The following is a 16,799-nucleotide window of genomic DNA, read 5'->3' as shown; positions in this document are numbered from 1 at the left end:
GTACTTTAGTCTATCAAAAAATATTTCAAATGTTGTTAATAAAGACATTTGTGGGGGYAAAAGTTCAGATTGTACTGTCTTTTAAGAATCTCAGACCTCTAAAACAGCAACATGTCCTCTCAGCCTCATGGCAAAATAGCAAGAAATGTGCTATAATACCACACATTTTACCTCTCTACTCAGTCATGTGAATATGTCCCATCTGATTATTATATTTTGAACACAGCACAGAGGGGGATGAGCAAATGAAAGATAYGAAAATAAAACTCCCTAGACCTGCCCTGATTTACCAACAGACAGTAGATTTGCCATACCCCATAGCAGACTCATTTCCCTTGACTTTGACTCCATCTAGTGGCAGAACCAATTTACTTCCCAGATTGCTGCATTGTGACACGCTCAACTATGAACGACACCTTTTTCCCACTGTCCATATAGGATGAGATACCCTCCACCATGGATTCCTAACTATAATGACGCCACATGAACTGAGCTGTTTGCGGGAACTCATTTTAATCAAGTTGTTGTCAATTTTCAGGCAGATGTGTTGGACTGAGAATGTGTACATGTCGAGATGGACAGTCTCATATTGACAGAGTTGGTCCCCCATAGAGAAAAAAATACATGTACTACGAAGCCTCATATAAACCATCCACACATAGGTTAAAACACACACTAGTGAATTCTTCAACCTTTGGCCAGCACTAAGCAGTCATGTCTATGTAGCATGTCAGGTTACACACACAGCCCAAGAGGAAGCARAACATGACCCTGTACATTCATGCAAAAAAAAATGCCCATTTGGAACAAAGATTTATTGAAGCGACTTCCCTCTGACCAACCCCTTCATTCCCCAAATTTGAGCTGCCTCTCTTTCTCCTGGAAGTGAAGCTCTTTCGCCCTGTTCTTAAGTTCCTCTGCTTTCTTCTCGTCCTTCTCCGCCCCGTCCCCCAGTTTATACATACGGCTGGCATTGGCACAACCCCAGACGTGTCCTAGCTCACAGGCTCTTGTGGCATACCTCAGAGCCAGGCCCATGTCCTTACTCTGCTTCGGGGAGCCCTCGATATACATGGCACTAAGGTTGAAGCAGGAGGGTGCGAACCCCCCTGTACATGCCTTCTCATAGTACTGCCTAGCCGCCCCCGGGTCAGGGCCGGCTTCCATGGCTCGACCGTCGTGGGCGAGGAGACCCACGTTGTGACACGCGTCCACAGACTTCTTACCGCCACTGCTGCAGGCCGTCAAGAAGCAGGAGTAGGCCATTTTCAGATTCTCTGCAAATCCCCCTGATAGAGAGATTTAGAACATGTTGCGCTTGACCACTTGGGGAATGGATTCAGGGTCTCTCTGTCTATCAGTACTTTCTTATCATCCTAATATTTCGAATTAATAAGATGACTTGTCTTAAAACATGTATCAAGCCAAAGCCATACTCTTTCTCTAATCAAATCTTTAAATGTTTTACTTGTCTAGTTGAGAAACGCAAGTTGTTTCAGGCTTTGCTGTTGTAATCTGCTAGTCAATGGGATTAAGTTTAAAGTGGTGTAGTTGTGTACCTTTGCCTTGGATATAGTAAGCCCCGAGCTTGTAGCAGCTTTCACCATGTTTATTAGTCTCACAGTTGTGTTTGAGCACCTGGGCTGTAGACTCAAAGTTTTTCTTCACTCCCTCCATGTAGTCAGCAAGCCTTTGACACCCTGGCAGCAGAATACACGAGGTTAGCCACAATAATGAGTTAGACAGTGTGAAGGTTATAGTACTACATGAGGCATAAAGACACCTTAACACCAAGCACAATCAGTGGTTCAGAACCCCAGTTAGGGGACAGCAAAAGCTTAACATCACTCCCTTCAGCACTGCATAGGACAGTGCACGTCGTTCCTTACCTTCAGGGTCCTTCTCTCTGTAACACTGGTAGCTGAATTCCACACCTATGTTATCCAAATACTGCTTCACCTCGTTTTCGTCCTCAAAGTTTATGAGTCCAGACATGATTCAAACAGTGCAGTGTCCTAAAAAAAACACTGTCTAAAAACAACACGTGTTGAAAAGTCCAGAACACCCTTGTGACCTTGGTGTTGAAATGATGAGGTAACAATTTAAGAAAGAGCTCGTCTGGTCCCGTTGAAAAACAACTTAAGCGTATTTAGAGATCACCTCGATAAAGGACAATGTGACGGACATGCGGTGAATTCTAATCTATTTTCGTTTAAATTAAAAAGGTAGAGATGCTCATTCCTGCTGCTTTCTTCCTGTTTTTGTAATATGCACGAAAGAGCTTCCGTAGTCCCGCCCCATCGACCAGTGATGTACTTCCTGTGCCAACTTTTTTTTTTTACGGTCTGTCAACAAAAATAGAGCTACAATCTATCTGCAATATTAAAGCTGATTTAGCCCCTAAATAAAATTAAATAAAGCTATCGTTAAAAACAAGTATGTGTGCAGATTTAGATTAGTGTCAGCCTAGGTTAACTAACGGACATGGTTTGAAAATGAAGTCGAAACATTTTCACAACGATATTCATCGTTTTCCAGGAACATCATTTTTCTATGTTAGTTCGGTACCAACAAGTTAGCTAGCTTGTAGCTAACGTTAGAACGCTAGATAGCTAGTTATCACCTTGCAAACAACAAATCCAGCAAGATTAGGCTAGCTAAGTAGCAAGTTAACAAGGCAAACCGAGACAACTCGGCGTAGGTAGAGACCAATAGCAATATTTATCTTTGGTCGGGAGTCAAGCCTGCAATTTCTTGAAAATGGTGAGTTTTGTTTTCGATATCAATGTCTAGCATTCAATCGTCGTGCATTGTCGACAAGGACCAGCAAGGTATCGAAAAAAATGCATACCAGTAGCAAGCTAACTAGTCTTAGTTAGATATCTGCTGAAATTTGATCCACGTCGTTAGCTAGTTAAACCTTTTTTAGCTCAGGAGGATGGATAATTAGCTAGCGATCATTGCTCATTATTTTGGGGTTTGACAACAGCCCACCACTCCAGACATACTCTACCTCCTGGGAGTTATGGATATCAGGTCTCATTGGCGACCATTTTAACTTTGGCCATATGCTCGGTATGCCATTTGGGAGTGCGGGCATACACTATATATACAAAAGTATGTGGACACCCCTTCAAATGAGTGGATTCGGCTATTTCAGCCAACGGGTGTATAACATCGAGCAGACAGCCATGCAATCTCCATAGACAAATATTGGCCTTACTGAAGAACTCAGTGACTTTCAATGTGGCACCATCATAGGATGCCACCTTTTCATCAAGTCAGTTCGTCAAATGTATGCCCTGCCAGAGCTGCCCCGGTCAACTGTAAACAACGGCTCAGTGTACACAAGCTCACAGAACAGGACCACCGAGTGCTGAAGCACGTAGCGAGTAAAAAACGTCTGTCCAATGTCAACACAATAACGGTTAGTCGGGAGCTTCATGACGAACAGTTATTGTGCAGACGTTGCTTRGAGGTTTCCATGGCCGAGCAGCCACACACAAGCCTATGATCACCATGCGCAATGCCAAGCATTGGCTGGAGTGGTGTTAAGGTTGCCGCCATTGGACTCTGGAGTAGTGGTAACGTGTTCTCTGAATTGATTAATCACACTTCACCATCTGGCAGTCAGACAGACAAATCTGGGTTTGGTGGATACCAGGAGAACACTACCTGCCCCAATGCATAGTGCCAACTGTTTAGTTTGGTGGAGGAGGAATTATGGTCTGGGGCTGTTTTTCATGGTTCGGGCTAGGCCCTTTAGTTCCAGTGAAGGGAAATCTTAATGCTACAGCATACATTGTCATTCTAGACGATTCTGTGCTTCCTACTTTGTGGCAACAGAGGCCCTTTCCTGTTTCAGCATGACAATGCCCCCATGCACAATGCAAGGTCCATACAGAAGTGATTTGTCGAGATCAGTGTGGAAGAGCTTGACTGGCCTGCACAGAGCCCTGACGTCAACCCCATTGATCACCTTTGGGATGAATTGGAATGCCGACTGCGAGCCAGGCCTAATTGCCCAACGTCAGTGCCTGACCTCACTAATGCTGAATGGAAGCAAGTCCCTGCAGCAGTGCTCCAACATCTAGTGGAAAGCCTTCCCAGAAGAGTGGAGGCTGTTACAGCAGCAAAGGGGATACCAACTCCATATTAATCCCCATGTTTGACAAGCAGTTGTCCATATAGTTTTGGTCATGTGGTGTAAGTGTCTAATGTTGTGTGTGTGTGTTCCAGGACGAGGCGTCCCCGGCATCTCTGACAGACCTGTGTCTGTCCTACGTGAGTGGGAACCTGGAGAGGTTCTGTGCGAAGCACGCCGATGGATCTCTCTGTCTCAGAGACTCTTTACTGTTCCCCCAGGAGCTAGCTGACCAGCTGTTAGCTAAGATGGCCACTGAAGGTAAGTGAGCAAGGAACATGAAGTAGTCAGTGGTCACAGATCCAAGCTCAGATCCTTACCTTGATTATTAGTTCAAAAACACGAAACAGGCCTTTAATTCAGTGTCTCGAGCAGTAATGGGCTATTTCCAGTCATTGGGTGATTTTTGTCCCAGCCCAGCTCTAACAAAAAAAGTGTGGGTGTTGTTTTCAGGTCTGTTGAATGACAGTACAGTYGGAGTGTTTCGTAGCTGTGAGTACCTACGGCTGCGTCGTGCATGTATCCGTACTGCTCGTATTTCTGCCGAGGCGTTCCAGAGAGCTCTCTGTCCTCACCGCCTGCTGGAGCTGGATGCTGCCAGGGTCAACGCTGACCTCACCATCTCTGACATACTACAGGGACTGGCCTCCAACAAACACTGCCAGGTAAACATACAGTGCATTCAGAAAGTATTCAGACCCCTTGACTTTTTCCACATTTGGTTACATTACAGCCTTATTCTAAAGGGGATTCAATTGTTTTTTCCCCTAAGCAATCTACACACAATACCCCATAATAACAAACCAAAAACAGGTTTTTGCACATTTATAAAGTGAAAAAGGAAATATCACATTTACATAAGTATTCAGACCCTTTACTCAATACATTGTTGAAGCACCTTTGGCAGCGATTACAGCCTCGAGTCTTCTTGGTTATGACGCAACAAGCTTGGCACACCTGTATTTCGGGAGTTCTCCCATTCTTCTCTGCAGATCCTCTTAAGCTCTGTCAAGTTGGATGAGGAGCGTCGCTGTACAGCTATTTTCAGGTCTCTCTAGAGATGTTCGATCGGGTTCAAGTCTGGGCTTTGGCTGGGCCAATCAAGGACATTCAGAGACTTGTCCTGAAGCCACTCCTGCATTCTCTTGGCTGTGTGCTTAGAGTCGTTGTCCTGTTGGAAGGTGAACCTTCGCCCCAGTCTGAGGTCCAGAATACTCTGGAGCAGGTTTTCATCGAGGATCTCTCTGTACTTTGCTCCGTTCATCTTTGAATCGATCCTGACTAGTCACCCAGTCCCTGCCACTGAAAAACATCKCCACAGTATGCTGCTGCCACCACCAGGCTTCACCGTAGGGATGGTGCCAGATTTCCTTTTAGGACAAAGAGTTCAATCTTTGTTTCATCAGACCAGATAATCTTGTTTCTCATGATCAGTCATGAGTCCTTTAGAGGCCTCTTGGCAAACTCCAAGCGGGCTGTCGTCTTTTACTGAGGAGTGTCTTCCGTTTGACCACTCTACCATAAAGGCCTGATTGGTGGAGTGCTGCAGTGATGGGAGAACCTTCCAGAAGGACAACCATCTCCACAGAGGAATTCTGGAGCTCTGTCTGAGGGACCATCGGGTTCTTGGTCAGACAGGTGTGTGCCTTTCCAAATCATGTCCAATCAATTTAGGTGGACTCCAATCAAGTTGTAGAAACATCTCAAGGATGATCAATGGAAACAGGATGCTCCTGTGCTCAATTTTGAGTCTCATAGCAAAGGGTCTCAAAACATACTTAAATAAGTTTAATATTTATATATCTTTTTTAAATATAAAATAGGAAAACATTTGCTTTGTCATTCTGGGGTATTGTGTGTAAAAAATTTATTAATTTTAGAATAAGGCTGTAACGTTAAAAAAAAAAGAGGAAAATGTCAAGGGGTCTGAATACTTTCCGAATGCAGTGTACACTGATAAGAGAGCTTCCAGCAGGGACAGACAACCGCAAACATTCTCCCTCCCTCACTCTCCAACCTCTTCCTCTCCACAGGAGAGCTTACAGCGGTTGGTCCTGACAGGTCTAACCATGTCCTCTCTGGAGGAACCATCCCGTCACCGCTTCAGCTCTCTCCAGGGGCTCCGCTCCCTCTCCCTGGCCAATGTGGACTTCTATGACGCTGGGCTGGCTGACGTGTGTTCCCTGCCCCGCCTGGAGAGCCTGGACCTGTCCAACACCTCAGTAACCAACCTCAGTCCTCTACTGGGCCTCAGGGAGAGGCTGAGGTCACTAACACTACACCAGCTGAAGAGGCTGGAGATGAGCACCGCACAGCTATTGGCCGTCATTGGACAACTGCAGGCACTGCAGGTGGGTGGGGACAGCTCTAATGCTCAAGTTCTGTATTKATTTGCTCCACTATAAAAAGCATATATATTGCTGAGTGAAGTTTCTTAAACCTTTTTCTAGTTCTGGCACTGTGATTGGTCGCTAGTTTACTTGTGGTGCTCGAATAGATTTATTTCTGATACTCATGCTTTTGTGGATGTGTGAAAACCTACCTATGCAGCACCTGGACATCAGTGATGATAAACAGTTCACATCAGACGTGGCTCGTCAGTTGCTGGGCGAACCTGGGATCCTGCCTGCTCTGGTCTCTCTGGACGTGTCTGGACGCAAACAGGTACTGGAGACAGAGTATGAGTGGAGTTGGCTCGAGTTGTGAGTGTGTGTATTGCAGCTGTGTGTGTAGAGTGTTTACCTAGTGTGTGTTATGCCAGGTGACGGATGCAGCGGTCAAGGTGTTTGTAGAGGAACGTCCAGGGATGACCTTTGTTGGTCTGCTGGCTACAGACGCTGGCTTCTCTGACTTCCTCAATGGAGAGGGCAGCCTCAAGGTGGGTCTCACTGTTTTTCTTCTCTCTGTCTCTGTCTTTGTAGAGGAAGCAGCAATACTGACTGAGCACTACGCTATGTATGTGTCCTCTGTTTGTGGCAGGTGACAGGAGAGGCCAATGAGACTCAGATCTGTGAGTCGCTGCATCGCTACAGTGAGAGAGACGGCTTTGTCAGAGAGGCTCTGTTTCATCTGTTCAGTCTCACTCACGTCATGGAGAAACCACGGCCTGACATACTCAAGGTACACACACATTATGTAATGTCTACTCTACCCTTCACCTCAATATACATCTTACTACAGCATGGCTCTGTGTACACATTTTTATAAAGTAATGAGTCACTCCCTCTTCTCCCTTGATCTTTCTGTCTCTAGTTGGTAATACTGGGGATGAAGAACCACCCTGCCACCCTGAACGTCCAGTTGGCAGCCAGTGCGTGTGTGTTTAACCTGACCAAGCAGGACCTGGCAGCGGGCATGCCTGTTAGACTGCTTGGCACAGTCACTCAACTACTGCTGGAGGCCATGAGGACCTTCCCTAACCACCAACAGGTACACACACACACGCTCACCTTCTCCATATTGTTTACACATATCCAGGTTCTTCCCATCTGTAAACACAGACTGGCTAGGGGCTGTTTCTGGACCAGGCTTGAGTGTGAGTTTTGCTTTGGCTCTAACCACCATCTTGGGTCCTTTTTCTCCAGTTGCAAAAGAATTGCCTTCTCTCTCTGTGCAGTGACCGCATACTGCAGGAGGTTCCCTTCAACAGGTAGATATACACATTGAATTACTTTGACTGTAGATGTATTCATCCTTTAAGATTGTGTCTCATGAGAGACGTAGTATGTACAGTGCATGTATCCTTTGTACTGTGTATGTGTGTGGTCTATAATCCAGGTTTGAGGCAGCTAAACTGGTGATGCAGTGGCTATGTAACCATGAGGACCAGAACATGCAGAGGATGGCTGTGGCTATCATTTCTATACTGGCTGCCAAGGTAGGGGTGTGTGTGTGCCTACATGTCTGAGTGTGTGTCAAATATGGTATTAGAAATGTGTTTGAGGTTTGGTCTTTGCTGACATGTGTGTTTTCCTATACAGTTATCTACAGAGCAGACAGCCCAGCTGGGAGCAGAGCTGTTCATAGTGAAGGTGAGACTGTTCAAAAATCCTCCATTCACACAGCTGGCCATTGGCACATGCCTTCCCAATTGAAAGAATCACTGACTGCAGTGTTTAAAAAGAAATACAGTAATTGTCACCATCTCTCGGTCTATCCCCCCCTTTCTCTATCCCTCTTTCTCTCTCTCTGCAGCAACTCCTCCACATTGTGCGTCAGAAGGCGACTCAGGGCGGGGTGGATGCCACCCTCAAGTTCACACTGAGCGCGCTCTGGAACCTCACCGACGAATCACCAACCACCTGCCGCCATTTTATAGAGAACCAGGGACTGGAGCTTTTCATTAAAGTTTTGGAGGTAGTACACACACACTCACAGACCCTAGAGCTGTTCATCAAAGTGCTAGTTACAACACTCTCTCTGACCCTGACGTTCTTACTGCCTGAAGTGCAAGCTGAGTCACTCACGCCTCTTTATTGTCCCCTTTCTTTCTCTCTGCAGTCGTTCCCCTCGGAGTCTTCCATCCAGCAGAAGGTGTTGGGGCTGCTGGTGAGTCATCGTGAACCTTTGACTGACAGTGTATTTATTCTACTGGTCGGTAACCCTGGTTTGTGGTCCTAGGGGCTAGACGGTGTGAATTCAGCGGAGACAAACTACTGATGAAACCGATTTGTTTTATGTTTGAATCATTCCATTTGAAGTGGTGTAAGAGCTGACTGTGGCTCTGTCTCGCTCCAGAACAACATAGCAGAGGTTGGGGAGCTGCATGAGGAGCTGATGGTTCAGGGCTTCCTGGATCACATCCGCTCCCTGCTCCACAGCCCTGAGGTGGAGGTGTCCTACTTTGCTGCTGGGATACTGGCCCACCTCACCTCCAGAGGAGAGGCTGCATGGACACTCAGTATCACACTGAGGTCTGACCTGCTAGAACAACTGGTACGTGGGGGAGGTCTGTGTGAGTTGTTATACCACCTGTGTGTCTGTAATAATTGTCTCGTGTTCTGTGTCTCTCCTCCAGCACTCTGCCATCCTGAAATGGCAGACCCCAGAGTGTGAGATGGTGGCTTACAGGTAAGACCTCCATGCACACACACGAGGAGAGGAGGAGAGGAGAGGAAGCCACTGTAAACTATTAAGATGCAGCCTGAGTATTAATGATCTCCTCCCCCCTCTGTAGGTCCTTTAACCCTTTCTTCCCCCTGTTGGAGTGTTTCCACACCCCAGGAGTTCAGCTGTGGGCAGCTTGGGCCATGCAGCATGTCTGCAGCAAGAATGGTGAGACACACACACTCCATATAGAGCTTAATAGTTTTCTACCTGTCCTACGTTTCTATATATTCTGCTCTGTGCGTCATCAATGTGAGTGTAATCTCTCTGGACTCCTGCAGCCCCTCGGTACTGCAGTATGCTGCTGGAGGAGGGAGGTCTGCAGCAGCTGGAAAAGGTCCAGACACACCCCGACACACATGCAGATGTCATGCGATTGACTGACGGCATCCTGGAGAGCCTGCAGCGCCACCAAGCTCGCACCGGCCAGACCACACAAACACCCCCACACACACACAAAGGTGAGACACACACAATGATTTCTAGTGTGTGTGATTTCAGAATATGTTAAAAGTCAATAAAAATGCTCTGTCTTTCTCCTCCAGAGAGTGATACGCCCTGATCAGAACCCATTCCACCTGTAATGTCAAGACAAGAGTCCAGGAAGAGGTGTGTGTGTGTTCACACATGTTCATTAAGCCTGTCGCATGCTTCCCAGTCGAAACAGTTTGCGCCAAATTTTTACGTTTCTGTTGGAGTTCGGCAGGGTTTTTTCCAGTTCTTCGCGCACCAAATGTGTTCTTGAGGCAAGCCAAAGTCAACAGTACTACGGGATTCTTCATTGAAGTGTTTGTCATTCAGTGAACCTAGTTTTAATACACATTTTTTTCACTTGAGAAATACTGCATCAAACAAAAATTATCAAAATGATATACAGATTCCTTGATTTTTTTGTAGATTAATTCTGACTATTGAGCAAGTGGCTATGTTGCTACGGCGTTTCAAGAGGGACAAACGGTAATATTGCATTTTCATTTTTCAACCAAAGGTCTTTTAAGGGAGTATGCGAGGCACAGACGTTTGCTTCGCCTTGCCAAGTTCTGCTTGGCGCAAACCAAACCTAGTATGTGGGCGCCTTTAAACCGGGATAGGGAAAGACACCCTGTCACCTCCCACCTTGTCTTAAGGTGGTGCTGTAAAGTGAATGAGAGAACAGAAACTACGCATTTCTTTGCACACATACCTTGCTATGTTATTTATTTTCTTGTTTGGTTCAAAAGCAACAGTATGACTAAGTGTACTACTGTTGGGATAAGGAAATTATGATTGATTTAACTAAAGAAAAATAAACCCTGAGTTGTTGGTTAACAGCGTCCATAGCATGAATAGAAAACCAGTTGAACTATATGGTTTAACTGTTTCTTTCCATTTGGACTCTGAAAGGYCCGAATCCTTATTTAAGAATCCTGCACGCATCTTGGAAGAGTGACACTAATCAACATCAATTAACACCATTGACATAGATTCATGGTTGGAGTTGTGCAGGCGCACCAAGTTTGGATTGGGCCACTAAAGGGCACTACATACCCTACGCAAACAGAGCCATGGGCGTCGTATACGGGCCATTCTAAAATTGGATCCGCACAAAAGTATGTAGAAGTATCTAGAAAACGACACTTGCTGCGTTTGCGTAAAGTGTGTAGCAGCCTTAAAGCTCAGTTCTGGGGTTGAGAGTCCAGCCCCTCTGGCTGATTAGCTAATATATGCACATGACGGTGTAATTTTCCCAGCATGCTCAAGTTTGTCTGAATGATCTTTTGAGTTGCCCAGTTTGTAGCAGGACTATTCAAATCCAGACATGGAGGTCCACAATACTGTCCATAGTTATTTTCTCTGTGGTAGTTAATTGATTATTATAAATGTATGAATTAATTGATGGGTACATTTTTGCCACAGTGTATACTCACCTGGGGTCGCAGGTCTGAATCAGTCCCTGATTAGAGGGGGTAGGATGAAAACCAGCAGTATTGTGGACCTCCAGGACAAGATTTGAGTTATCCTGGTTTATAAAAATTATGTCAATAGTAATGTATTTCCCTTGTGGACAAAAATGGCAATAAATATATTGGTCAACATTAAGACAGAATACATATACGACTTTGCACAGTATGAAGAAGAAAACAAAATTCTTGAGAGTTCTATGTGCTTCCATGGTTGCTGGTTGCTGGTCTGGCATGCTTGCGTATTTGGATCAGTGTATAGGTGAGTGTGTGTTTGATGCTAGGGGGAGTGTTTGTACTAGCCTGGCTGACATGGCCCACAGCTGTGACTTACCTGGTCTGGAAAGGAAGCTGTTTGTTAATGCAATATTCACTCAGAAATTGTGTGACAGGTTTTATGGGTTCTCATTGTTTTTGTTTTTTCCCCCTCTGGGTTTGAGACTTCATTGTTTGGATTTGAAAATCCAACTGTTGTAGTTGAAAGGGGTGACGCTCGGGGGCTGTGCATCTGGGTGTTTGTGTGAGAAAGAGGAGAACCAACCAGTAAAAGCACAGCCCCCTTCATTATCGACGCATTGTGCCGACAACCTCAAAGAGCCATTCCAGACTCTGAAGTCAGGAGGACTTAGAGTTAAGTGCTAGCCACTGTAGCCAGACAAGTGTTTGTAGTTTGTCATCTCCCATACTCAAGTACAGTCTTTAATGATTGGTTTAAAGTGTTGGAAACAATATGTTTTGTTGTTTAATTCAAAAGGAGGTACTTAGGAAAACGAAGGAGACAAAACTGAGTTGGGAATTCTGCGATTAAGGGGAGAGGCAGCGAGAGTAGCGCAATCCCAAAAAGACGCCTACCCCAGGGATGTTAACTCATTTTGCCCCGGGGGCTGCATTCGGTTTTTGAGGTCCAGAGGGCCGCACTTAAAAATGTATTTCCTTGCCGTCAAAATGACAAAATTGTCTATCTGCAACGTTCTGTACATTGCACCCTCCTGAGCATGACCCTGGTTGTGACTAATAAGGATATAGGCTACTGATCTTGTCTTCATTCACTATGCAATGGCGGCTGAAACTACATTTCATGCCTGCTGGCAAATCTCCACATGCTTGATTTCAAATCAGCCTACACATTGTATGTGCTTGCTACTGCTGCATGGGTCAAAGTAACTCTTCTCTATGGCATCAAGAGAAATGCACAGAACAAACTGAACTGTAAACTAAAGTCAGTATTTTCTACATTATACTGACAGAATATGAAATTTGAGTTGTCCTCTCACTATGATTGAAGCTGTGGGAAAGTTTAGTCTTGTCTGTACATTCCCCTAATGTGACAGTTTCCTCTTTCAGTATGGGCATTTCATGAAACTGGGTGTAGGGTGGCTCTAAAGGGAAGGCCATTTGCTAAGATGCCATTTTGCTGCTGAGGGTCATATTTTCATGTTTCTGAAATAAAGAATACACCCCCATCAGCTGTAAACTGGTAGTCTGTTTTACTTTATCTCAAAAGCCTTGATCCATATGCTAAAATATATTACAACTGCAGTTTAAAAAACAAACACACAACCCTCCATGTGTGTTACTSTCCAGTGTAGAGTCGGGTGTCTTCTCTATAAAGGCAGCCATGCCCTCGTGTCGGGATCAGCTGGAGAAAGAGACATGATATACCACTACAGTTTGACCACAGACAATGTAAATGGGAATTTTACCAGTTGATCTCTTACCCTGGCTTAGCACATCCTCTCTGGCCATCCCTGATGTGACGTCCACCTGAGAGATACAGACCCACACAGACAGGTTACAGACATACTTGCCACTAGCACACAGAGACACGTTTTATCATTCAAATACACATAGATAATGAACGGGTGTGAGCTGGGATGTGTGTGACTGATGATTAATTGATCAATCGATTATTAGACCATTTAGAACACAAGGTTGTGTTGAGAAGCTGATGTACCTCCATGCCTCTGTTCAGAGCCTCCTTGGCCATCCTCACAGCGATGGGGGCCTGGAGAGAGACCACACTGGGGGTGAGAACGAAGGACCACATAAATGCTCGTGTGATGACACGTAACCATTTGTGAGAAATAGGTTCTAAGAAGGTTCGCCGGCTCCCTGTGGGAGAACCCTTTTTCTGAGTCTACAGTGCCTTCAGAAAGTATTTACACCGCTTATTCCAAAAATGTTTGCGTTACAGCCTGAATTCAAAATAGATTAAAGATGTTTTTCTCACTCATCTAAACATAATACCCCATAATGACAAAGTGAAAACATATTTAGAAATGTTAGCAAATGTATAAAAAGAAATATAGAAATATCTCATTTACATAAGTATTCACACCCGAGACAATACTTTGGTGGTGATTACAGCTTTGAGTCATCTTGGGTATGTCTGTATCAGCTTGGGACATCTGGATTTAGGGATTTTCTCCCATTCTTCCTTAACGATTTTCTCAAACTCTTAAATTAGATGGGGAGCGGCAGTGAACAGCAATCTTCAAGTCTTTCCACAGATTTTCAAATGGAATTCAAGTCTGGGCTTTAGCTGGGCCACAATGATTTTCACATTCTTGTTCTGAAGCCATTCCAGCGTTGGTTTGGCTGTATACTTGGGGTCATTGTCCTGTTGGAAAGTAAATCTATGCCTCCAGTCTAAGGTATTTTGCACTCTGAAGCAGGTTCTCATCAAGGATTTGCCCATATTTGGCTCCATTCATTGTTCCCTCTATCCTTACCAGTCTCCCAGTCCCTGCCGATGACAAGCATCCCCATAGCATGATGCTGCCACCACCATGCTTCACGGTATGGATGGTGTTAGATGGGTGATGAGCTGTCCCTGGTTTTCTCCAGACATATCGCTTTGCATTCAGGCCAAATAGTGTAGTTCTGTCAGAGTAGTCATTGGGTTCTTGGTGACCTACCTGACCAAGGTCCTTCTTGCCCGGTTTCTCAGTTTGGTCGGACGGCCAGCTCTTGGCAGAGTCTGGGTAGTTTGATATTTTTTCCCAATGATGGAGACAACTGTGCTCTTGGAAACTTTCAACACTCTATAAATGGTTTTATACCCTTCCCCAGATATATGCCTCATCACAATTCTATCTCGGAAATTTATGGACAGTTCCTTGGACTTCATGGTATACAGTAGTTTCTGCTCTGACATGCACAGGTGTGTTTCTTTCTAAAACATGTCCAAACAATTGAATTGGCCACATGACTCCAAGTTGTAGTGACATCTCAAGGATGATCAAAGGAAAATGGATGCACCAGAGCTCAATTTGGAGTGTCATAGCAAAGGCGTGTGAATACATATGTAAATGAGATCTGTATTTAAATTTTACAAACATTTGCAAACATTTCTAAAAACATGTTTTCACTTTGCCATTATTGGGTATTGTGTGTAGATTGATGAAATAAAATATATTTAATCAATGTTGAATTCAGGCTGTAACAACAAAATGTGGAATAAGTCAAGGGGTAGGAATACTTTCTGAAGGCACTGTATGCATACAAACGGCAAGACTTTAGCAAGCAGGTTACTCCGGTTCAAACCTGGGAGTATTTCTGTTAGTAATCAATTATTTTTGTGGGTAATAACTCATTCTGTTTTGCTGGGCCTGGCTCCCCAGTGTGTGCKAGGCCCAGTGGGTGCCCTCCCTGGCCCACCCATAGCCAGACTGGCACCCCTGCCCAGTCATGTGAAATCCATAGATTAGGGCCAAATATATTTATTTCAGTAGACTGATTTCCTTATATGAACTGTAAAATCTTTGAAATTGCTGCATGTTGCGTTTATATTTTTTCTCAGTATAGCCGTCAATCACTGTGGAATGGAGAAAACAATGAGTATGGTTTTTCGTCCTAAAACATCCTCAGATACATAAATATGTCCTCCAAGCTGTGCAACTGCAAATAACTGGTTTGTGTGTGCATATGTTATTTGTGGACTGTTTCTCCACTTGACTGCCGAGGTGCCCCTGTCAACTGCTGGCATCTGAGATGGAGTGAGAGAAACTTGGAGCGACAGATGCCTGGAGAGGAGGAGAAGGGCACTGGCGTATCACACACCCCTGCAATTTTGCCATAGCAGGAAATTAACTCTAAAACATCTATATTTTCTCTCAGCCGCTTGGCAAAATGTGTCAAAAAGCATGAGATTAGCTATAGAAGAGTTGTTTTTTGCCATATTAGCATTGATATTAAATCAGTCAAAACACATCAAAACAAGACATGGTATCAAGAACAAGATACAACTAGCTGGAACCAGCCGAATATGATTCCCCTCATGGCAGCTTCATGTCCTTGTTGCTAGCCAACTGACTATCCAGAGTCATTATTATGAGCCGTCCTCCTCTCAGCAGCCTCCACTGCATCTCCCGTGTATTAGTGTGTGTGTATGCGTGCGTCTAACCTGTGGTAGTATCTCTCTAGCCAGACTCAATGCCTATCAATAGGCAGCGTCTCCATCTGGGTTCTACTCTGTAGCTCTGTTGACCAGTCCGATGTCCACAGCCCTCTGTCCCTCCACTCACCTACCAGTGAAGATCAGCTCTTTAGCCAGCGCAAAGCCCACCTCTCTGACTGCCCCCTACAGTAGAGAGGAGGTAGGGAGCGAGAATGAGGCTGAACTCCCGGGTGGCGCAGTGGTCTAGGGCACTGCATCYCAGTGCTAGCTGCGCCACCAGAGTCTGGGTTCGCGCCCAGGCTCTGTCGCAGCCGGCTGCAATCGGGAGGTCCGTGGGGCGACGCACAATTGGCATAGCGTCGTCCGGGTTAGGGAGGGTTTGGCCGGTAGGGATATCCTTGTCTCAGTATGTAAAATGTAATAAAATGTATGCACTCTACTGTAAGTCGCTCTGGATAAGAGCGTCTGCTAAATGACTAAAATGTAAATGTAAATGTAACTCATGCAAAAAAACACAAGATTTCATGATGGTAAATTATGGGTGTGGATCAGTAGAGGCTGCTGAGGGGAGGACGGCTCATAATAATGGCTGGAACGGAGTAAATGGAATGGCATCAAGCACATGGAAGCTATGTGTTTAATGTATTTGATACCATTCCACTCATTCCGCTCCAGCCATTACCACGAGCTCGTCCTCCCCAATCAAGGTGCCACCAACCTCCTGTGGTGTGGATCGTGATGGGAGTGCGTGTGTGTGGATGTGATGTGTGTGTGTGTGTTGTGTGTGGTGTGTGTGTGTGTGTGTGGTGTGTTGTGTGGTGGTGTGTGTGTGTGTGTGTGTGTGTGGTGGTGTGTTGTGTGTGTGTGTGTGTACTGCAGGTTGACCTTTGGTCATCTTACCAGCCCCTGGGAGTAGCCCCTGTGTCTTCTCAATCAAACCCATCTGTGCAGAGTAGGCTGAAACACACACAAGATAGTTTAAGGTCCGCTTGGCTGTCATTAAGCAACGGTGGGAGTACAGACTAACTGATGTGTCTGTCAGAGCAAAAAACACACAAAATGAGTGAAACTGAAATCATGTTAAATTTTTGAATACATTTAGTATTCAAACATTAAACATTATTTCCATTTAAATACACTGGTATACAAAATGTTCAACAAATGGCAACTAAATATGCTTGTTTTACAAATTATATAAAATAATAGACTC

The 16,799-nt window shown here is 45.0% G+C and overlaps 2 protein-coding genes and 1 pseudogene across 2 annotated transcripts; 1 reads left to right on the top strand and 2 right to left on the bottom strand.

Moving 5' to 3' along the window:
* Positions 1 to 494: 494 nt before the first annotated feature.
* Positions 495 to 2,294, bottom strand: coa7 (cytochrome c oxidase assembly factor 7). Its single transcript, XM_024004785.2, has 3 exons — positions 1,890 to 2,294; positions 1,560 to 1,700; positions 495 to 1,289 (listed from the first exon to the last, which is right to left on the bottom strand). Exons 1-3 carry the CDS (start codon positions 1,993 to 1,995, stop codon positions 847 to 849), a joined length of 690 nt encoding a protein of 229 aa, XP_023860553.1. The 5' UTR covers positions 1,996 to 2,294; the 3' UTR covers positions 495 to 846.
* A 378-nt stretch (positions 2,295 to 2,672) lies between these two features.
* On the top strand, positions 2,673 to 10,409 carry zyg11 (zyg-11 family member, cell cycle regulator). Its single transcript, XM_024004784.2, has 18 exons — positions 2,673 to 2,763; positions 4,240 to 4,405; positions 4,598 to 4,809; positions 6,178 to 6,495; positions 6,695 to 6,808; positions 6,906 to 7,022; positions 7,124 to 7,264; positions 7,397 to 7,573; positions 7,729 to 7,793; positions 7,922 to 8,021; positions 8,125 to 8,175; positions 8,339 to 8,500; positions 8,645 to 8,692; positions 8,882 to 9,079; positions 9,162 to 9,214; positions 9,321 to 9,418; positions 9,532 to 9,711; positions 9,796 to 10,409. Exons 1-18 carry the CDS (start codon positions 2,761 to 2,763, stop codon positions 9,810 to 9,812), a joined length of 2,220 nt encoding a protein of 739 aa, XP_023860552.1. The 5' UTR covers positions 2,673 to 2,760; the 3' UTR covers positions 9,813 to 10,409.
* A 2,416-nt stretch (positions 10,410 to 12,825) lies between these two features.
* LOC139028908 (enoyl-CoA hydratase domain-containing protein 2, mitochondrial-like) overlaps positions 12,826 to 16,799 on the bottom strand; it is a 22,561-nt pseudogene continuing 18,587 nt past the window's right edge.

The sequence above is a fragment of the Salvelinus sp. IW2-2015 genome, linkage group LG16 (genome assembly GCF_002910315.2).
Source record: "Salvelinus sp. IW2-2015 linkage group LG16, ASM291031v2, whole genome shotgun sequence".
Classification (NCBI taxonomy): Eukaryota; Metazoa; Chordata; class Actinopteri; order Salmoniformes; family Salmonidae; genus Salvelinus; species Salvelinus sp. IW2-2015.
Note: the sequence above shows the minus strand (reverse complement) of the source record. Positions and strands in the feature narration are given on the sequence as shown.